At 40.7% G+C, this 23,967-nt stretch overlaps 1 protein-coding gene across 8 annotated transcripts in view; it reads right to left on the bottom strand.

The window, feature by feature from the left end:
- LOC147312922 (DNA (cytosine-5)-methyltransferase 3A-like) overlaps positions 1-23,967 on the bottom strand; it is a 99,567-nt gene that overhangs the window by 59,789 nt on the left and 15,811 nt on the right. For all 8 annotated transcript variants that reach the window (XM_086264823.1, XM_086264820.1, XM_086264822.1 and 5 more), the window contains exon 3: positions 5,977-6,084. In XM_086264823.1, coding sequence (XP_086120949.1) covers positions 5,977-6,084 — 108 coding nt within the window. The remainder of the gene's footprint in view (positions 1-5,976; positions 6,085-23,967) is intronic.

Below are 23,967 nucleotides of genomic sequence, written 5' to 3'. Positions count from 1 at the left end.
TTTTGTGGTCTGGATGCAAAACGGAAACACCAAAAGAAACCAAACGAAACTCCACATGCACCAAAAGTGAATCGAAAGGTCTGGTTGACATGCATAGTCTGACTGAGCTAAGAGCCAAGCAGTTTAAATAATTATAGTTTAGCATAACCTAAGATTGAATCTAGTTATTATAGTGCAAGGAGAGTTTCATTTTTTATAAAAAACTGAGGGGGATTTTCACGTTGAAGCACGTTAAATGTTGGGAAGTGTTCCAATATAACTCTGTAGTCCTACTGTCCTTCAAACTACTTTAATCTACAGTAACACACAGACATGCATAATAACCCACCAGCTGCTCCACACATGGTTGAAGCAGAGAGGAAGAAATGGGATCAAAATGAGGGAGGAAATAGGAGGAGGAGGGGGAATACTATCTTAACTTAGAAAAAAATACTGACCAGCGGGAAAACAAAGCAATGAAATGATGAAGGAAACAAAGACAAAGGCTAATTTAATCATCCATTAAACCATTACTCTAATATTATGTGTGTACAGGCGAGAGTGTGGTTACTTTTGATGGAAGAGAACAAGTGGAGAGAGAGAGAGAAGAAATTGAGGCTTTCTTGACCCATCTCTGCTCTATATAGTTACTGACAGCTCCACCCTGGAGATCCACACAATTCCTGGTCAGACTCCACGGTGTGATTGTGTATTTGTGCTTTTCATATTTGTATGTCCTGGTGGGGACTTTAACCTGAGTGCACACCAACCTTGGAGGACTTGTCTCACTACAGGGAGCATAAAGTAAAAAAGCATGAAGTAAGGAGAGCCTTCAAGAGAGTGAACACCAGGAAAGCAGCAGGACCAGACGGCATCCCAGGTCGTATCCTAAGAGACTGCGCATACCAGCTAGCTCCTGTGTTCACTGAGATATTCAACATCTCTTTATCTCAGTCGGTGATCCCCACATGCTTCAAAGAGTCCATCATTGTTCCTGTCCCGAAGAAACCCCACCCTGCTTCTCTCAATGACTATCGCCCTGTAGCCCTCACCTCAGTAGTGATGAAGTGCTTTGAACGCCTGGTCAGAGACTTCATCATTTCTTCACTACCAGACACACTGGACCCACTACAGTTCGCTTACCGTCCAAATCGTTCCACAGACGATGCCATCTCTCATCTCCTCCACACATCACTCACTCACTTGGACACTAGAAGGGGGAATTATGTTAAAATGCTCTTCATAGACTACAGCTCTGCATTTAACACCATAATTCCCTCCACACTCACCACCAAGCTGGAGCATCTGGGACTCAGCTCATCTATGTGTCAGTGGATCTCCAACTTCCTAACTGGCAGACCACAGGCAGTAAGGATGGGCGGACATGTCTCAGCCTCCACCACTCTCAGCACTGGAGCCCCCCAGGGGTGTGTTCTGAGCCCCCTGCTGTACTCTTTGTACACATATGACTGTGTGGCCACTACCAGCTCCACCACCATCATCAAGTTTGCTGACGACACCGTCGTGGTGGGCCTGATCTCTGATAACAACGAGACGGCCTACCTGAAGGAGATTAGGAATCTGGAGAACTGGTGCCAGAGGAACAACCTCCTTCTAAACGTCAGTAAGACAAAGGAGCTGATAGTGGACTTCAGCACTAAGCAGGAGAGGAACTACCAGACCCCCGTCATCAACGAGTGCCCAGTGGAGAGAGTGGACAGCTTCAAATACCTCGGAGTTCACATCACGCAGGACCTGTCATGGTCCTGTCACATCAACACCGTGGTGAAAAAGGCCCGACAGCGTCTCTACCACCTCAGACGCTTGAGAGACTTCCAACTGCCCTCCAAGGTGCTCAGGAACTTTTACTCGTGCACCATAGAGAGCATCCTGGCGGGAAACATCTTAACCTGGTTCGGGAACAGCACCATGCAGGACAGACGAGCTCTACAGAGGGTTGTGCGGTCAGCTGAGCGCACCATCCACTCCGAGCTCCCTGACCTGCACTCAATCTACAGCAGGCGGTGCTGGACCAAGGCCAGGAAGATCGTGAAGGACCTCAGCCATCCCAACAACAGACTGTTCTCTCTGTTGAGGTCAGGAAAGCGATTCCGCTCCCTGAAGACCAACACAGAGAGACTGAGGAGGAGCTTCTTCCCGCAGGCGATACGGTCTCTCAATCACACCACCACACAGTACTGACCCACACATATGGTTCTTACACACACACTGGACTTTCTGGACTTTGGTTTTGCACAACACTGGTCACTATATTCTTCATTTCCAGTTAATACTTGTACAGCTGCTGTTATTGTGTATATATTTATTTATATTTAGATTTCTTCATACATTCTTATATAGTTCTATATTGTGTATTGTGTATTTTGTTGTACAGTTATTTTATTTTCAACTTTAATTTATATATTTATCTTTATCTTATTCTTCCCAGTTAAATTTACCCTTCATTCTAATTTGTGTTGTACAGTTATTTCATTTTTAACCTTAATTTATATTCTATTCCTTCCTAGTTAAATTTACCCTTTTTAATTTTTCATATTTATTTCCTATCTTATTCATAGCCTTTTCCTTTTTTGTTTTCTTTAGGTCACGAGCAGTTGTCCAAGCATTTCACTACATATCGTACTGTGTATGACTGTGTACGTGACAAATAAAATTTGAATTTGAATTTAAAACTTCAGGGATGTGTGTAAATAGTCAATTTGATGATGATGCATTGTTTATCCATTGCAAGTCGGCCAAATAAATGCTAGCCTATACATCAGGGGTGGCCAACTCCAGGCCTTGAGAGCCGGTGTCCTGCAGGTTTTAGATGTATCCTTGATCCATCACAGCTGATTTAAATGGCTAAATTACCTCCTCAACATTTCTTGAAGTTCTCCAGAGGCCTGGTAATGAACTAATCATTTGATTCAGGTGTGTTGACCCAGGGTGATATTTAAACCTGCAGGATACCGGCTCTTGAGGCCTGGAGTTGCCCACCCCTTCTATACATAAAAGCTCTCCTATGTCTGCTTACGTTTCACATTACTAACAGAAAAAAGTAAAGCCCAGAGGATGAGTTGGCTCCAATAGATAACTTCAAGTTTAATCACGAGTTTTTAGATGAATTCTTATAGGGGCTACATTCCCATGCCAACTTATGCTGCACACCTACAGTAGGTTATGCACGAGATAAGACAGCAGCAAGTACAAAACCAGCTTAATGACCAGTCAGTTCTGTGGAAAAAGGCGTTACCATTGGTGGAAAAGCCTGTGGTCCTAAGTGCACAGTTAGAAGAGGGGTCTTTTTGAGGTAGTTTACAGTTTTGACTTTCTCTGACAAAAATTAATACGAGACAGCAATTCTTATAAGCAACTTTATTCCTTGCTATATTTTCCTGTTGGCTGCAAAGAAGGTTAAACTTGTTTTATAAGTGAAAACAGGGCACTTAAGCCTTTTACTTGCCGTCTTATATAAAATGTAGGTAAGTGGTTTGATGTTTGTATTTGTATTTGTTATTCTTTCAGCTTCTTTCACTTGTTCTTAGACCACTGCAACTGAAAGAACAACGCTAAAACTGCCTCACAAACAACCACACACACACACACACACACACACACACACACACACACACACACACACACATACATATACAACTTAATTGAACATGCAGTTGTAAATTATATATCAAAAAGGCTGTAATCCAAATCAGTCTGTTAACTTTGATACAGAGTAGGCATGTCTGTTGACTTTCTTTTCTCGTTTCAATAAACTTTATTTATAGAGCACTTTTCCAGTCTTACTAACTAAAGTGCACAGAGCACACATACTCTCACACACTTACAGACACACACACATGCATATAGTACTTTTAGTACTATATTTTTCCTCTCAGACACACACAGCTGATTTGTGTGCAGAAGCTTTGTTTGTTGGTTTCATTCTGAATTACATATTTAACATCTGTATTTTTCTAATGTTATACTTTTATCTTCCTTTGTAAAATTGTTCTACAGTTACTAGATCTGTACATGCAAGCCAAGATTAGGAATACCTGGGCTGATTTATGAATTGATAACCACCTTTATATAACCACTTAGCTTGATTGCTGAAGTTATTAAGAGAAGCCACAGAAGGAAAAGACATCCTGAATATGTATGTAGTACAGCACTGCAGTAGCGTTACACATTGTAGAAATATTTAATTAGGGTAATACAATAATAACATCTAGAATTAGGTTACACATTGTAGAAAAGTTTCTGTGCTGTCTGCTTGTTTTTCAGCCACAAAGCAAAGTTGGCAACATCGCCAGTTTGTAATGTTGCAACTCAGTCATTACATTGTGTATTTGTAGGGTAGTCGGTTAAAGAACTTCACTGGTGTTACTAAGATATTGCAACACCACCCGCTACTAGAAGATGTAGTGAGATGGAAACTAACAAGTTTTGAGGCAGTAGTGATGTAGGAATTGGGTTGCTCCATACACGCTGTACAAAATGCCTCACAGTTCAGGGACATTTAAAATATGATTTGATGATTTGTCAGTTATGTCTGTTTTCTTACTTTCAGACTGGTTGAGTAATCAGATTTTTTTTCCTCCTGTTTAAAGTAATTAAAGTTAAGCTTAAATATTCACTTGTGATCGTTAGTGTTAGGTTAAGGGAATGCTCAGTGTCAATAAGTAAACCCCACAGAGATTATGGAAATACATTTGTGTGTGAGTGTGTGACTGTGTGCCTGTGTCTGACAGGACCCACATTCATCCTGCTCGCTTTGTCAGGGCTCAGACATCAAAGCATGATCAGACCTGCTCTCCTGCACACATGCATATCCACAAACATACACACACGTTGGTTTTTCTATATTTATGAGGGCACTAACTGACAATCTAATCTATCCTAATCTTCAACCATCACAATGAACCATAACTACAACCCTTTGTGCGCTGAAACCAAATCCTAACCCACCTATTGCCTTATAAAATGTGAGGACCTGCCTAAATGACCTCACAACAAAGGTTTTTGGTCCGTGCAAGGATATCAGCACACACACACACACACACACACACACACACACACACACACACACACACACACACACACACACACACACACACACACACACACACACACTCTCTTTCCTTCTGAGTAGTTCACTCAGTATTCCTCTTGTCTGGGGCTGTTTTTCTTGCAAAATGTGAGCACTCATCTTACAATGATCCAATAAAATATGATTTGGGACATTAAACTAACCTTAGTGATAACTGTTGGCTTGCATTTGGCAGAGGCTAGGAAAGATATCATAGGTGGAGGAGTGCGTTTGGATTTTAGGTGGAAAAAACTTTGCTCACAACTGTTGAGTCCTTTATCCTCCTCCTACTTCTTTTTTCTACAGCTCAGTATCAGTCAGTTTGTGCTTCTTACATTCAAGTCATGCCCACTTCTGAGCAATCCACCAACCTAAAGTCATATTTTTATGACTTCAACTGATGCTAGAGATTATCTAACTTCTGTTCCAGCCAGACTTTAAGTGGTATATGGAAAATGTGGGGGCTGGAGCCATGCTGACCAGAAATTGATGAGTGTATTAAACTGCCATTACATGTGGAGGACTGCGATGACTACATTTGCAAACAGTCAATGTGTAGGGGACTCCCCCTTTCAAAGATGCTGATTAAGAAAGAAGTCTCTCTCTGTAACACACTGAAGCAGAAAAAAGCAACCCACACAAGCTACTATGTCAGACACACTCAAATGTGACACTTAATGCAGTAAATGCGCCTCCAGATCAGTGTGTTTCTGTATGATATGATTTGACTACAGCTGATGCACGGAAGCTCGCAGGTATGAATGAATAAGAAGGAAAGTAGTGCATGCATGTTTAACAAACCTCTGCAGATTAGAGAGGGGAGTTTTTTTAATAGGTGAACAGATAATCAATCATTCTTCTGCAGTTTAAAGCACAAAACACCATCAGGCTTTAAGTACAGTACTCACAGGAAGCAGCTGTTTGCGTTTCCTGCTGGGACGACCCACTCTGCGCTTGTTGCGGGGGCTCGCCGGTGTCCCCTCCTCTGGACTGTCCTGGTCTGCACCATCTTCACTCTGTGAAATTACAGAGAACCCACATCAAACACTCAACGAAGGCTGTATGAAGTTATAATTGATGTCAGCAGTAAGACCGCATTAAAGCAACACTGACTAAGGGCAATGTGGCTAAGAAGCTCTTCAGGGCAGAAGTTGAAAAACAGGATGTAATGAGCACAGGGCACCATAGCAGTATTAATAACTAAGTTGTTTCCTGGTTTTAAAAAAGCCACTATTCACAGATTCTATGTTTTTTTTCCCTTTAAAGAAAAAGGAAAAGAGATAAACACGCTACTGAAACAAGGAATTTAAAGTTTGACCATGTCCTGATTGAACAAAGCAGTTCTATATCTATAAATGAGCCCAATGTGAAAGCGAAAACCAGTAAATTACATGGTTGCAGACATGAACTCCAGCTGTGACGCAGACAGGATGTTGTACTACCAGACCTGCTCATGATTGATCTAAGCATGGACACAGAGCTCCAGAAGGCTGTTATACTAAGCCACTTTATTGCCATCTAACATTCACTGTGCTTGTTGTTTTTTAACTACATTTAGTAAGTAATTTTATTTATTCTGCTTTTTGAATTTATTAAACAACTTTTCTTTATAGTGCCACTTTATTGATATATATTTAGCTTTTTTTTACATTGCATTTTGATGTGTTTTGTTCCAGAATTTACCCTTTGAGAGCCTTTATTTTAGTTACATTACTATTTAATCAATCTTTTGAGCAATTCTTACCATATGTAACTGTGTGTTGAGTCGTATTTTTTGTCATTCTGTTAACTTTTTCCAAATATTTAAGATATTCTGTCAGAGGTGTAGTTCTTTTAAGAGCTGCTCACCGAGATACTGCCATGAAGAGGTAGAAAAAACAAACAAATAACCACAAAGGGAGAATGTAGAAATAAAACTTCTATACATTCACTTTCCGCTTTTTATCAAGCTCACAAGAGGCACCAGTCTAACCAGAGATGCCGAGACCTCCCTCTCCCCAGGCATATCCTCGAGCTCTTTCAGGAGGAAACCAAACTAGGCAAGAGACATAATCTCTCTAGCGTGCCCTGAATCTGCACTGGGCTCTCCACCCAGATGAATATCTTAGAAACACCTAGGAGGCATGTAGTAAGTGTCGTGTTCACACGTCTGAATCATCTCAACTGGCTCCCTTTGATGTGAAGGAGCACCCTGAATATGAAAATGACCAAGCCCTAAAACCTCTAAAACTGAGCCCAGGCATCTGTTAAAGGAAGCTCTTTTCTGCTGTACCTCAAATTTTTGATTACTACCCACAAGTTCATTGAGACCTTTGCTTTAACACGCTGCTGCCTCTTTTGACCACAACAGACCAGTACAGCATCTACATGACAACAGGCCTGTCAGTCTCTCTATCTGCCCAGAAACTCAATACAAACCTCGAAACTAGGGCTGGGCGATATATCGAGTTTTTTAAAAATATCGATATATTTTTATACGAGATATAAGATGTGACCATATCCTTCATATCGATATATACGTTATAATTAGTTGTGGAGCCATAAGTTTGCCTCTCTTTCGTCCACTTTTGTCTCTACGCAACATTACTCGGCCTCGCCTCTCTTTCACTGAACACAACTCCCCCTCCTCCCCCATAGCTTCACCTGCAGGCAGCGACAATATGAACACGGCAAATCTCCGTTAACGAGTTACTGCACATCGCTCCGTGCGTGGGGCTGGACAGCGTCAACGTGTTAACGAGCTAACCATGCTAACGAGCTAACCACGCTAACGCCATGCAGCCCACAGGGGATGCACAGCCTAAAATCCGTTCATTTTCTCAAAAGTTGACAGCGCGCCTTATGTATGAATTCTGGTTTTGCTTGATGATCGCGAACCGATTTTATGTGGAACACGGCGCTCATCAATCTGTCAAAAAAATGTTTTAGTACGACTTTGGTAAGCTACGGAGCTGCACCGCTTGATGGATTGTCCGAGGAGCCTCGCGTAGTAATACGCACTGTGCTTCAACGTAATATTACCATATTGTGTGTGTATAAGGACCATAAATGGCACCTGAAGCGGATTTCAAACTCCAGGCTGTCAGTCACGCAGTAGAAGTTGGGAACAGAGCAGCTGTGAAATCGGTCTATGTTATTATGCTCAGCGTCTTTTAGTTTACATTTTGACTGCACAATTGTGAGCTTTTTGTTATGGACAACAACAACATATTTTTCGTTTATTTATGGAGCATTATTATTTAATAAATACTCATAATTTATTTTTGAGTAGTTTTTTTCATGCACATCTATGCTGTATGTTAATAAAAGTGCCTGTGTGACATCTGGGACACAGCTTTGACTAAGAACTCTCTTTTTGTTCTTACTTTATGGCTTTAAAAAATATCGAGATATATATCTTATATCGCCATCCAGCTAAAAAATATCGAGATATGAATTTTGGGTCATATCGCCCAGCCCTACTCGAAACCTTCCCGATGTAAGCTGAAGGTCTTTACTCAATGAAGCTAGGCGGACTACAACATCTGCAAGATACAGAGACATGACTATGACCCCATCAAACCTGACACACCCCACTACTTGGCTGCACCTAAAATATCTGTCCATAAAAATTATGAACAGAAACAGTGACAAAAGGCAGCTCTAGAGGAGTCCAAAGCCCGACAGGAAAGAGTCTGACTTATTCCCAGCAATTCAAACAGAGCTCTAACTACAGTTATACTGAGATTTATTCCCTCGTAACAATGGGACTGATATTCCACTCCCAAACAGGACACCCCAAGAGATGTGGTCAAAGTCCACAAAACACATGTAGACTGGTTGGGAAAAATCCCATGCACTTTCAAATATCCTCAAGGGTGGAAATACAAAATGTTTGTGATTTCAACAATAAAGAGGTTTCAACAGCTGAAGCCTTGTTTGTATGTGTCCCCCAACTGTTATTATGACCCAGCTCGGAGGTCGTAGCATTGAACAGTGATGTACCTTTGCCCCAGTTCAGCACATACTGTCACTGTATAGTCTACAGGCATCGAAATTGATGTCCTACACAAGTTCATTAGATCAATTTCACACTGTTTTTCTTGCAGAAAACAATGCAAAAATCCCAAAGCGTGTAGGCGCCTTTATCTGAACCAAAATCAATTAATTTAGGCTGTTGGTAGACTAGCAATGGTGTAATTTACAAAAATATAGGGAATAAAAATAGCTTGCTGCACCTGTGTGTGCTGGGTGTTAAAGGACACCACAGTGCTCTGTGTGACGATGAGCTGAAATGAAATTTGTCCACATTAATTTCTCTTTTTTTATATTACACTAAACAACACTTCTACAATGTCCTTATGGTGAAAATGTTGGCAGCTCAGTGGTGTGACAACAGTGGCTTTCCTCGGACTTAGGTATGCAATTTAACTTGGTATGAATTGCAACTTCAAAAAATCCCAATGATTCAAAATTGTGATACACGAAAGTGTGAAACAGTCATGCAGCGTGCTCCGAGAGGACAAAAAGACACCTCAGGCTATGGACAGCGAAACTCTGCTGTGATAAATGAAAAACAGATGGAGACATGCAACACATTCAGCGCTGAAATTACAAAATAATTATGTCACAATAAAGCGCACATTAACTTCTAAATGTCGTGAAGTTTCTTTAAAATAGGAAACCACAAATGTAATGTTTCTGTTAATCGAGATAAATGAGACAACATCGGGGACTGCTGAGGCACTTAAACTTTATGAGGCTATTTGCCACGACTAAATCAGTAAAACAAGTGAAAGAAGCCAATTTTATGATGAGATACATGGTGAAACTGTTATGTGGATTGTCACATCTGGATTCTTTTAGACTGGATATAGGTCCAGTGAACTGCGTTTGCTTGGAGTCTGTTGTTTGACAGTATTACTATAACAGGTATTTACAGATTCTATAAATTAAACATGCTGAATGTGATGGGGAAATAACAGCTTTGTTTATCTCATTAGTGTTACCTGTGTTTAGTCTGCCACACCTGTCTCCCATTAGTCTCCTAAGTGAATATACCTCCTTTTTTAACCGCTTTTTTACTCCTCAATGGCCAGAGGAGTTGTCTTGTGCTTTTCCCAGTCAAACTTTCAAGGCATGTTCCTCATTTTTCTAGTATAACTCACTGTTTTCCAGCTTTTGTTGCCTACTGATCCTTTTGTGTATAATGCTTTGAACTGCTTCACAGTCTTTGTCTGTCTTTGCCTGCTGCTACTGGACGGTTTGCCTCACTGCCTGTTTCTGGATTAAAGATTCAGACTGTGTGTCTTTATCTCTACTCTGCATTTTTCCTGAATTTGGGTCTTTCCCTGTGTAAAATATCATTATGGGAAACTGCCCAGGAAGAGATGTTCGAGAGGTCCAACTAAATGGTTTTGGTTTGGTTAGGCTTTAATCACACAGGCCAAAAGACCCTTGCAACCTCTGGCCACTACACTCAGAAAAATAAAGGTGCCAACTGGAACCAAAATAAGTTCTTTAGACTGATGCCATAGAAGAACCTTATTTGGTGCCACAAAGAACCTTTCAAACAATGGTTCTTTAAAGAACCAGACATCTGAAGAACCATTTCAGAACCATAATTTTTCTGAGAGTAGGGAAAAATGTGTATTACAGGACTGATTGCTGGCGGCTGCTTGCCATGGCTAAGGGAAATCAGTCACAAAGAGGGCACTGCATCAAAAACCTTGTGATTGCTTTGGTTACTAGCAGATTGCTATGGAAGATGCAGACTTGTCTGCAAACATTAGCTAACTACTAAATTGGAAAAGTGCAACTCAAATCCGAGATGGAGAATGTTTGCTTTCAAAGGGAAATTTCTACCTCACCACTCTAGCAAACATTTCAAACATATCACCCATGTTTCTATCTCGTATGTATCTGGGAGTGTTCAAAAGGCAACAATTTTACTTTGAAGGCAGTTGGTTCTTTTACAGTTGCACTACTGCTTGGTGAGAAGTTTGCAGACAAGTCAACATCACCCATGCAAACTGCGGGCAAGCAAGAAAAGCAATCACAAGAAAGTTTTTGGTGGAGCACCTTACAGTGGGGGTAAATAATTATTTTATTCCCTGCTGAATTTGTAAATGTGCTTACTCACAAAGAAATGAACCCATTCATGACCTATCTTTAGCGTTCTGGTTGAGAGAAGGAGCTTCTCACTGGTCCCTCACTTTGATTAAGTTATCCTATACCTTTAGCAGAAAAAACAGCCACATCCATGCTTGATTCTGGGGATGGTGTTCTTTAGGTCATTTTTCTTCCTCCCAACACAGTGGGTCGAGTAGAGAATGGATGAGTGGAAGAATCTGATTCTGTAAGCATGTGGACTTTATAAACATAACAATTTCAGATTAGGACTATCTGTAATTGACTGTAATTTACGTGCCAGAATTCTGGCTGGGTTGTAGAGTATCAAATACAGGGAGTGCAGAATTATTAGGCAAATGAGTATTTTGTCCACATCATCCTCTTCATGCATGCTGTCTTACTCCAAGCTGTGTAGGCTCGAAAGCCTACTACCAATTAAGCATATTAGGTGATGTGCATCTCTGTAATGAGAAGGGGTGTGGTCTAGTGACATCAACACCCTATATCAGGTGTGCATAATTATTAGGCAACGTCCTTTCCTTTGGCAAAATGGGTCAAAAGAAGGACTTGACAGGCTCAGAAAAGTCAAAAATAGTGAGATATCTTGCAGAGGGATGCAGCAGTCTCAAAATTGCAAAGCTTCTGAAGCGTGATCATCGAACAATCAAGCGTTTCATTCAAAATAGTCAACAGGGTCGCAAGAAGCGTGTGGAAAAACCAAGGCGCAAAATAACTGCCCATGAACTGAGAAAAGTCAAGCGTGCAGCTGCCAAGATGCCACTTGCCACCAGTTTGGCCATATTTCAGAGCTGCAACATCACTGGAGTGCCCAAAAGCACAAGGTGTGCAATACTCAGAGACATGGCCAAGGTAAGAAAGGCTGAAAGACGACCACCACTGAACAAGACACACAAGCTGAAACGTCAATACTGGGCCAAGAAATATCTCAAGACTGGTTTTTCTAAGGTTTTATGGACTGATGAAATGAGAGTGAGTCTTGATGGGCCAGATGGATGGGCCCGTGGCTGGATTGGTAAAGGGCAGAGAGCTCCAGTCCGACTCAGACGCCAGCAAGGTGGAGGTGGAGTACTGGTTTGGGCTGGTATCATCAAAGATGAGCTTGTGGGGCCTTTTCGGGTTGAGGATGGAGTCAAGCTCAACTCCCAGTCCTACTGCCAGTTTCTGGAAGACACCTTCTTCAAGCAGTGGTACAGGAAGAAGTCTGCATCCTTCAAGAAAAACATGATTTTCATGCAGGACAATGCTCCATCACACGCGTCCAAGTACTCCACAGCGTGGCTGGCAAGAAAGGGTATAAAAGAAGAAAAACTAATGACATGGCCACCTTGTTCACCTGATCTGAACCCCATTGAGAACCTGTGGTCCATCATCAAATGTGAGATTTACAAGGAGGGAAAACAGTACACCTCTCTGAACAGTGTCTGGGAGGCTGTGGTTGCTGCTGCACGCAATGTTGATGGTGAACAGATCAAAACACTGACAGAATCCATGGATGTCAGGCTTTTGAGTGTCCTTGCAAAGAAAGGTGGCTATATTGGTCGCTGATTTGTTTTTGTTTTGTTTTTGAATGTCAGAAATGTATATTTGTGAATGTGGAGATGTTATATTGGTTTCACTGGTAAAAATAAATAATTGAAATGGGTATATATTTGTTTTTTGTTAAGTTGCCTAATAATTATGCACAGTAATAGTCACCTGCACACACAGATATCCCCCTAAAATAGCTAAAACTAAAAACAAACTAAAAGCTACTTCCAAAAACATTCAGCTTTGATATTGAGTTTTTTGGGTTCATTGAGAACATGGTTGTTGTTCAATAATAAAATTATTCCTCAAAAATGCAACTTGCCTAATAATTCTGCACTCCCTGTACTCACTCAGTGTAAATCAATGTATAACTTTTATGAAATGTGTTTTTTCTGGATTTTTTTGTTGATATTATATCCCTTTCCATTAAAATGAACCTACCAGGTAAACTAGATACTGTTCATATGTTTGTAAGTGAGCGAACTTTCAAATTCAGTTTGAATTATTATTATTATTTTAAAAACCAGTTTGTTTCTAAATATAGCTCTGTTAGGAGTTTCTTTTAGTTTTATTTTAAGTTAAACTTTATTTATATAGTGCCAATTGATAACAATGGTCTCATAAAGGTGCTTTATATAGTAAGGTAAAGACTCTATAATAGTTAGAGAGAAATCCCCCAAATCAGACATTTGGCTGTGACCATAGTTCTCCTGTTTGTTCTTATTTTCTTACATTGATTATACAAACTCGTATCACCCATTAAAAGATTATAATTGGACCCTCACCTGTTTCTATCTCTCCTGGGCAGCTGGGAGTGTTGTGTTTGGATTCCCTTCCTTCCCTGCCTCCCTGCATTTTTGGAGGTATTTGATAACCTTTTGGACAATAATGGAGTCGTTCTCTTTTCTTACATGATCCCAATGCAAAGTGTGACTTGCTCAGAAGCAGAGGTTGCACCAAAGTTTTCAATGAACCCAAGAAGACATATGAGAGAGCCAAACAAAATAAGATGCACCTGCTCCAACTTTAATGTGGTTTCATCCAAATTATGCTTTTAGGTTTAAGGGTGTTTTACTTTAGCTAGAAGGCTGCGATCTCCCTGCTGAAGAGATTCTCATTACAGGTTTTTTTTAATTTATATCCAAGCACTCTTTATACACATCGCTGCCTCGGGCGGAAATTAAATAAATGTCACTGATACCACAGAGAAACATTAGTCTCTTGTGCTGCTGAAGCAGAGCAAGGAGCTTTAAATGTATCAGTTAGGGGCAAATTCGTTTTTAATCAGAGGTTTGCCCAACTTGTTCAAAGCTTGTTTAAGATAAGACAGAAAAAACTAAGATTATAACAAATGTGTTCACTGCTTTCTCAGTAGGTTAAGATAATAGTTCCTTAGGGTTTAAATGTTCTTTTTTTCCCTCACTAAATAAATAGCTCTTTATTCAGTTCAGGGCTGAGTAATTTTCCTTCGAAAATTTAAAATATTTTCCTGGAAAACAGATACAATATCATATATACAATAATCAATCACATTTAAAAACAAAGTTTAATAACAGAGTTTCTTAATTTCAGTTTTACTCCAAAATTGTAAACTCCAAAATTATGATGTAGAAGTCAATTTAAAAAAAATTACATTACTAACTAACCCCACTTTAGACTTTATGGAATCTTGAAATTCCATGAGTTTAAATATTTTGGTCCAACTGTGTTAAAGTTACTACAAACTTAAATTAGATGTAAAAATAACTTTTCCAAAACGGATTTTAAAACTGAACGTGAAACAATTTTTTAAACTGCATTAAAATAAAAACAAAATTCACAAAGAAATATTGATCATCATCAACATCAATAAGCCCCACAAAGTTCGTGCAAAGTTAATTGTTTACATTTTGTAATGAAATATACTATGGGTTCCACATTTACCACTCAGAAAACGTTATATGACTACGAAAAGAGACAGTATTACTAGATGTCAAATTTGGATAATAAAGAAGAAAAATACTTGTAATATGTCAATCCTTCTTATACCTCAAAGTGTTCACATTTGTTTAATGGTATTGTGACTTTTTTAATGTTTCATGGCAGTAGATTGTCTCAATGAGGAAAAAATAGACATCCTGTTGCAATAATGTATATCATCTTTACTGCTGCACCGTGTACTTCCTGCTGTCATGCTTGTTTTTTTACCCCTCGCTCTTCTCTGCAGGACGTAGTGTTACAGGGACACTGGAGTGGTTGCTAAGGTGCAGAAACTGCTCAGCAACTGCCTCCAGTGCTGACTAAACATTCTGATGTCACTTCCCTGACAATCGGCTTAGCAACCAGTTAGAGCACTGGGTAATGGCTTTGCACCAGCGTGCCTGATGTGTTGTCCATATGCCTTTGTCGTGACATACGGTCGGAGAAACACACACTCAAAAATGGACTCAAGTATGTGGTGTGCTTTAAAAAAATGTTTAACCAGTGAGATTGTTAGGCAGCTACATAGCTGATGATATGTGTTATTTCCCTAAGGTTCCTAACAGTAATGGCTCCTCTAAGAAAACATTAATTCTCTTGCCATGAAAAGGTGGTCCTGAAACCTGAAATCTTAAGCAAAGGCAAAGGTTAAACTGGATCATTTCTTCAGCAGGGAGAGAAAATATGAGTTTGCAGAAGGGTAAGCAAATATTCTCATTGTAAAAGGCATTCCATTTCAATTTGTGACTGGTACATACATCCCTTTGTTAACCTTTAAGCAACAAAGACATTGTCCCTATACAGCAACCTTTATCTCTGACAGATATTTTAAAAATATTTATATATAATGAATTGTGTTTTAAGTAATTTTATGTAAAAAGGAGATAAAGTGATTTCCTTCAACTGAACTGTTTTATGACAATTTAGAATGAAGTATCTGTTTCAAGGCTTCTGCAGCATGCTTACTACTTTAAGGCTGTTAACCATAACTTGACTGCAAAACATCAGATGCAGTGATTAAAAGTTGAAAATTGCAATAAAAATCTGAGACAAACAACCAATAGATTTTTCAGTTATCTGTGCCACAACAAAGGGCCAATTACTGTACAAAACTATAAAAAGCTGAAATAAAAATATGAAATAATAATATTTTTACAATTTTTACCTTTTTAGTTTCAAATAGTTGTACAGCACTTTGTTTGAAAGCGCTTTATAAATAAAGTTATTATTATTATTATTATTATTAATTTAAAACATCACTACAGCAGATATAAATATACAGCCGGAGTATAGTCCATCTTCAAACCACTGTAGTTTAACCATAACAAACCCAAAGCTGCTCAATTGATTCAAGTCATATATGAATCAAATGAGCTAAAAAAAACCACTTCACGACACACACACACATGCACACAGAGTAGACTATCTGTCCAAATATCTTTGGTCTATTTCTGTCCCCTGGCAGGTTATTTTAGGCCACTGCAGTTGCTAAGCAACCAGACTGCAAAACAGGCGGCAGAGGAGGATCCCATCAGCAGCAGACAGCTTGTCCTCTTTCTTTCGTCCCCATCTCCACATCCTCCTCTCTGTCTCGCTGTCCTTTTATTCCTGTGCTCGATTCCTAGATCTCCCTCTACATCTGCCTACTTCCTCTCTTTTACTCTGAATCTGCTCCTCACCCATTCATTGGATGATGAAGCCGTCAAAAGAAAGAGATCCACTTATGCTCAAACAGTGTTTCTGCAGATTACATTCTTACACATTCAGTTCATTCATATCAATATTTACACTTGCCTGCTGACACACTGATGTTCACAAATTCACACCACAATGGACTGAAATTTACAACAAAAAAGGTGGCCAATGTAAAATAATACATTACCAAGATTAAACTAAACCAGATGTGGTTAAACCCAAAGTTTTTAAATCACCACCAGCTGCTTTGCTGATCCTTCAGAGAGGAATAGGACCAACTGCAGAGCAAGACAGTGAAGCAGCCCACAGCATGAATGACTAACTGAGAGATACGGAGCTAGCCCCCTTAAAATGAAACTGAAAAAAAAAATATGGTAACTGAAATAAATGTACTGAAAAATCTTGTGCTGGAAGTGGGGGAAAAAATGATAGTGAAAAACAATTACAACTGTAACTGACATATAAGCTGTACATTGTATTTTTTGTTTTTGCTTATAGTTTATTTATTTTTTTTAGTTTCAATCCATTTTTTTCAGTTTCAATTTGCTGGCACTGTTTTGGTGTCTGGGTGCGCGCTTGAGGGGCAGGGATTCTGACCAGCATGCATTGTATACATCATAGAGACCACTAGTACTTGTTTCTTTCAATGGCTGCTTCAATTTCAGGTGGAGCCTCTAAACCGCAGGTAAGTCATCATTTTCCTTCATCTTTCCTTGCTATTCCACTGGACTGGACATAAGTTTAGTTTTCTTAGCTACATCTGGTGAAGTTGTGGTAAAATGCTAACATTAGCCTATTTGTTGTAGCAAGCTAGCCTGCAGTTAATATCTGCTAAATTTAGGGATACCGGTGTCTCTTTAGGAGTTGGAGGCCAGTGATGTAGTAGCGGCACAAGATCCCATCAACAGGTTAGCACAAAGTGTTCTGCACACCTCATACCGCAGTGCAGCAAAAGCAGCCTCATGAGCGCTGGGAAGGACAAGCCCAGACCCCAGGAGATGGCTAAGTTAGTAATTGCATGGGAAAATTATACTTTTAATTATTTTGATTTGTAAAAATTTTAAAAATTAAAAAAAAAATCTGCATTTCTGTTATCTATGTTTCTCACATATAGGTCATTTCCACAATTTTTTTAAACCAAAAAGTGTGTGTGTGTGTGTTTGTGTGTAATGTAGACACTAAAGTTGTCGTGCCAGAATTGGTTCTTTAGATACAAGGGGGGAGCGAGCGAGTCAGACACCAAGGGCACAAAGATGAAGCAGGTCTGATCAACAACAGTTTATTCCCCGAGGCGGACAGTAGAAATAAAACAACCAAAATACTAAGAAAAAAGTATACAATAAAATGTTCTCCATATGCTAAAATTCCCACGGAGACTAGATAAAACAATTCTAAAACCCATAAAAATATTTTTTTTTACATGCACTAAAATCCCCTGATGTAATTGTCCCGCAACCCCAGATGAATGTTCATTATGGGTCCACCAGCAGGCCAGAAATTTTTTCTCCAGAGCGGGGTCCACGCCAGCCTCGTCCCAGACAGACGAGAAGGAGTCTCCTGTCCCCCACCTGAGCCCATCACATCCCAGCCCAGCTCGCATTCTGCACTGGAGTCCGTCATGGCCTTCTTGTGTTCCTCTGCATGTCTGGAGCCTCTCTCTTGTGCTCAGCTAGCCTGCTTTTAATAGGTCTTTAAACAGCTGAAAGGCCACCTCTGGATACACCCATACCTCAGCAGGTGATCCCTATCAGCTAATTGTTCCATGTCAGCCAATCCACAGTGGATTAAAAAAAAAGAAAGTCAAATAAAACACTAAAAACCATGCAATACAAACATTAGAATAAAATCATGAAATTAAAACTACACTCGCAAATAAACACTAAATTCAAAATTAAACCAATATAAAAGATAAATACAAAGTTCTACTGTGTGACATCTGTGTGTGCTTCAAAGCAATTACTATAGAAAAGATGTGTAATTTTTTCTTTTCATTTTTCAGAACTCCATCTTGGGCCCGCCTCAGAAGACGGATAAACCAAGCATTTCATGAACACTGTGATGGAGACCATTGCTTTGTGTATTGTTAGAAGTACTCAGATAATCCCAGAAGGCTCTAGACTTTTACCTAAAGATATTATATTCAGTCCTGAAGAAAGTTAAATATTTAAATATATATTATGCTCTCTCTGGTATTAATGACTCCGGATTACTTTATGGTAAATAACACACTATTGGCAAAAACAGTAAAAGAATTCCAGATCAGAAGCTTTTAGTTCAACATACATGATATATGGTGACACAGTTACATGGGTGATTAATCCTTTTGACTTTTTGTCTTTAACTTTATCTACAAACAGCTGCAGCTTTTACTGACAGCACATCATGTGGTACTATAACCGTTGTACTCTTTTGATCAGTTTTGGAGTTGCTACAAAGAATGAAGATATAGGATGATTTGTCTGTTGCCACTGGGTGATGCTGAGGTCTCAATCTAAGGGCAGCTTCTGTAATCACAAAGAGAACAGAATCATCACAAACTGAAAAAGTTTATCTCTAAAATCTGAAATAAAGCTGATCCTTCTCTGTTCTCACACACTCAGGATCCCAAGTTCTTCTCTTACATTTGTTTTTAAACATTTTTTTTTTTTACATTTTCTAAAAACAAATCCTAGGTTGCATCAGTGTGACCAGCCATTCGAGTAAAAAAAAAAAAAAGTCTTAGCAACTCTGAAAGTCTCTGTGTGGCCAACAGCAGACAACATTATACCCATATCATGGCCTAAACCAATCATGAAGGTACTGCTTAAGCTGGGCATACTGTGTGCGATTTTTTCTGTTGTTTTATTCAGCTCCTGCTCAAACTGTGCGATTGAATCGCAGGAGTTAGAAGTTCATAGGTCATGATGCATGGTCTCACACTATACGGCCCAATGCTCTGATGCGACCTGCGTCCATAACATAAACCTGATAACACAAAATCTGTCTCTCGCTCTCCCTCTCTCTCCCTCTCAGTCTTTCACTTGCACAGACACACACACCACCATCAACTTTGCTAAATTGCTAATGTAAAAACATTGACCAGGCAGCTGCAATTGAGCAGCAATGTCCATCCAACTGTTTTCATGGTTGTTGTGGTCGTGATAATTTTATGAGGTCACATCGAAAAGCCTCGGATGAGCTTGCCAAAGTTATACAAGCTGGGCATCCATCACTTGTGCCCAGATCACACCCTGCACTGCGGCGCTATTCTGACTTTTTCACTTCCATTTCTGTGTTTGCGCGTGCACAGTGTGAGAGGTTGTGTTGATACTCTCACAAGGGGTGACAGGATTTCAAACAGGTTTGATTTTCTTGCAACCATAAGATTGATGATCGGGAGCTGGTCGTGCAAAAAGGGGAATAATAATCCAATAGCGCACAGCGACATCTGCACATTCCGCCAATGTGCTAATGTTCTGCCAAATCCTAGGTCGCACCGGTCGAACTCTGAAAGTCTCTGTGTGGTCAACAACAGACACACATTATGCCCAGACACACATTATGGTCTAAACCAATCAGAGATAGTCAAGGGCGTAGCCTCTCAGATGCCCATGCCCAAGGTAAGATGTTCAGATACTAAGATGTTAAGTTCGAAGCCTTTGAGGCACTTGTAATTTTGACTTTCTTTTTATTTTATATATCTTGAGATATTTTAATTTTAAATTTCAGCTCAGTGAAGCACTTTAAGCACAAGAACTTTTTTAGAAATGTATTTTTCGGACTATAAGGTGCACTTAAAATCCTTTAATTTTCTCAAAAGTGTGCTCTATGTATGAATTCTGGTTGTGCTTACTGACCGCGAATTGATTTTATGTGGTACATGGCTCTCAAAAATCTGCCAAAATGTTTTGATGGATTGTTGGAGCATTACGGCTACCATAGTCAGGAGCTTCGCAGAGTAATACGTTCCATGCTTCAACATAATATTACCGTATTGTGTGTCTATATGGGTTCACGAGTGACGGGAGAAGGGACCCGAAGATCGACAGACGGATTGGTGCTGGGGCTGCAGTGATGTGGACGCTGTACCAGCCCGTTGTGGTGAAGAGAGAGCTGAGTGTAAAAACAACGCTCAATTTACTGGTTAATCTCCCTCACCTATAGTCATGAGCTGTGGGTGGTGACCGAAAGAACGAGATCATGGATACAAGCGGCGGAAATGAGCTTCCTCTGAAGGGTGGCTGGACTCTCCCTGAGAGACAGGGTGAGAAGTTCAGCCATCCGGGAGGGGCTCAGAGTAGAGCCACTGCTCTTCCACATCGAAAGGAGCCAGTTGAGGTTGTTGAGGCATCTGACAAGGATGCCTCATGGCCGCCTCCTGGGTGAGGTGTTCCAGGCATTTTTCACTGGGAGGAGGCCCCAGGGCAGACCCAGGACACGCTGGAGAGATATCTCTTGGCTGGCCTGGGAACGCCTTGGTGTTCCCCTGGACAAGCTGGAGGAGGTGGCTGGGGAGAGGGAGGTCTGAGCTTCTGTGCTTAGGCTGCTGCCCCCACAACCTGGCCCTGGATAAGCGGACAAAGATTGATGGATGGATAGATGGATGGACGGATATTTAATCCGTAGTTACTGAGGGGTTGCTGAAGTGCCAGCTTTTTTAAAGTTGGTGTTACTGTCCTTACAGATGTGGCAAGAAAACAGAAAACATGCTGCTGTTTGCACATATTTAATAATCAGCTCTGCACAGGAGCTGAAGCAGAGTCCAGCCTGATCCTCTTACAGTATAATACTCGTAATAATAATACAGTAACGGCAGTTAGTGACTGAGCAGCCGGGTGCTTTAATCTTGATTTCTTTAGTCAAATCACCTGCACAGATCAGCTAAATGAACTTTACAAAACAAGTTTTCCCAACAGCCAAGTGCTCATCTTAGCTAGCTAGCTAGCTAAGGACATTAGTTATAGATTAGCTTACAAACACATTTAACTTACCGAAAATCTGGTCCTTCTGTTGGGTAGTCCAGTTTACTGAAGAACACATCAGGCTGTCAGTTTGAAACAGTCGGTAACGTAAACGTTGAACCTCTCAGCATCTGCCATTCCAGAACAGCCACACATACAAGTTTGTCCGTGACTGCAGCCGCTAAGTCGTTATTATTTTCTACAGTCATTGGTCAGCACTATAATGTATACAAATACATTTGGGTCAGAATCGCCGCCCCTCAAGCATGCCCCTGGACGCCAAAACAGTGCCAGCAAATTGAAACTGAAATAAAAGGATTGAGACTGACAAAAATGGATTGAAACTAAAAAAAAAAAATGTAAGCGAAAACAAAAAATGTAAAGTTTCAATTAATCATTTTTTACTATCAATTTTTTTTTACTTTCAATACAAGATTTTTCAGTATATTTATTGCAGTTACAATATTTCTTTTTAGTTTCATTTTAAGGTGGCATCGTTCTAACCCCGTAGTGAGACAGCTGATTACTGCCCATTATTTATTATCACAAAAAAAGAAAACTTAAGTGCCCATTGACCTCACTAGTGTTGGCTGAACAAACACAATTTTTTTTAGGTAACGCAGTTCTTTATTCAGTAATCACATTACAGTTCGCAATCAGTTATGTTGTTAACTTGTGTTACTCTGCGCTTGAGTCTCCGCTACCGCTTCTGACAGAATCATCCAGCCACAAAATGGACTCAGCAGATTCAGCGGCCTCGACCCCCACTCTCGCCACATTGGTGGCAATGCTGGAGCGTAATGAGCAGATGTTTACCAATATTCGAGGTGAGCTTGCAAACCTCACACAGGGTGTAGCCCAGCGAACACCTCTGGCGGTAAATCCACCCGCCACTGCACCCCCGCAGGAGACAACAGCTCCAACCGTAAGTGCCACAGCACCAGCTCCTACACCTGTTCTATTAGACAGATTCCTACCTACACCTAGAGCTTTTTCTGGAGAACTTGGCAAATGTGCTGGCTTCCTCACTCAATGTTCTTTCCAGTTTCGTCAGCAGCCACAAGTTTTTTCTAATGATGGTGCTAAAATTACTCCAGGATCGCGCGCTGACTCAAAAATGAACTGATGCTTCGTGATCGAGTGCATGATCGAGTACATGCGCACCGGAGTTCACATGCACGCTTGGGTTGAATCCATATCAGAAGACCACAAATCAAAACAAACACACTGTGTTGGAAGCAGGACTGCCAGAACTATGCTTAAAATCAGCGCAAAAGACAAAGGGCTGTATCGCGATCGATTGCGCCCAGACGCCAAGAGACGGTACTTGGAAAAAATAGTGTGCATCGGTAATGTGGACCCGTATGAAAAAAGGCAGTGGAGTGGAAAACCAGACAGCCTACCGCCGTTGTCCTATCCCGATATCTTCGTGTACCTTGTCTGTGGAATCAGCGCATACACGGCGAATCATTTTCGGAATTATAAATTCCTGGAGGCGCACATCTAATTCACAAACGGTTGGGTACAAGATTTGGCCGTTTTTAAACCTCCACGTTGTGAGTACGTTGACCATATGACCAAGATACAGCCAGAGGCTGCCAGCTGTGTGTTGCCATGTAAATAGTTTGCATTTCATGTGTATGTACTTGCTAAGTACATGTGAACAGATCTTGAATAAAAAAAATAAACATACTTTTCTTTTCTGTTTCATATTTCATATGCTGGTTTGCCTGCAATAATGCCAAATAATAAGCTACTCCGTCAACATGACGTGGTTCTGCAGCATCACACATTAGGATGTTTTATCTAATTATCTATGACCTCAGCGCATTCAAAATAACACTAAAAGCCTATTAAGCGAGATATGAATTTATTTAGAACTCACCGAAAAGAAAATGCCGCAAGCAAACCAACAAAAAATTGGGGATGGCAGAGAACTCGATATCCGCTCGTCTGACCGCTGCAATCCAAGCCTGACGTCTTCGTTTAGTAATATCGGATACATGAGATCCCTCCCGTTGCCTCCAGGAGGGGAAACGATGAAAAGAGAGCCCATTTTCCAGCTTCTTGCCTTCCCTATCGTGTGATCTAATGTTGCAACTGACAACACAGCACGTACGAACCATAGCTGACGCTTCCGTGTGCTTTGTTTGGCCTACTGTCATGGCGGGAGGGGGCGTGGCATCACGCTCCAAAGCCCTATTCTCTCTCTGTTCTCATCGACTCTGGAGTGGAGTCGAATTTCACTGACAGCTCGCTCGCCGCTAGAAACACTGCCAAACCCTCTCCGTGTTCATGCACTGTCAGGTCAGCGTCTACCCGGCATTACCCATGTTTCAGAGCCTCTCTCTCTCTCTCTTTTGGGTAATCACACAGAGAGAATTTGTTTTTTGCATTCAAGGCACCGCTCACCCTGCTAGTATTAGGCCACTCCTGGCTTGTGCTCCACAACCCGCACATTGACAAAAAGGATAAGAATTCGTTCGGCCAGACGTCTCAACTCCCGGCAGGCTAGGTGGGCTTTGTTCTTTACCTGCTTTGATTTTACTATCACCTACAGGCCAGGATCACGGAATGTGAAGCCGGACCACCTTTCCCGGCAGTTCTCCACCACAGAAGAGGAATCGGACCCCGAGCCCATTCTCC

This window comes from Aulonocara sp. 'chitande type north' Nkhata Bay, linkage group LG15 (genome assembly GCF_057382095.1).
Source record: "Aulonocara sp. 'chitande type north' Nkhata Bay isolate Kocher_YH1m ecotype deep benthic linkage group LG15, A_spYH_male_GT1.1, whole genome shotgun sequence".
Taxonomy (NCBI): Eukaryota; Metazoa; Chordata; class Actinopteri; order Cichliformes; family Cichlidae; genus Aulonocara; species Aulonocara sp. 'chitande type north' Nkhata Bay.
This window is presented reverse-complemented; position numbering and strand designations above follow the sequence as displayed.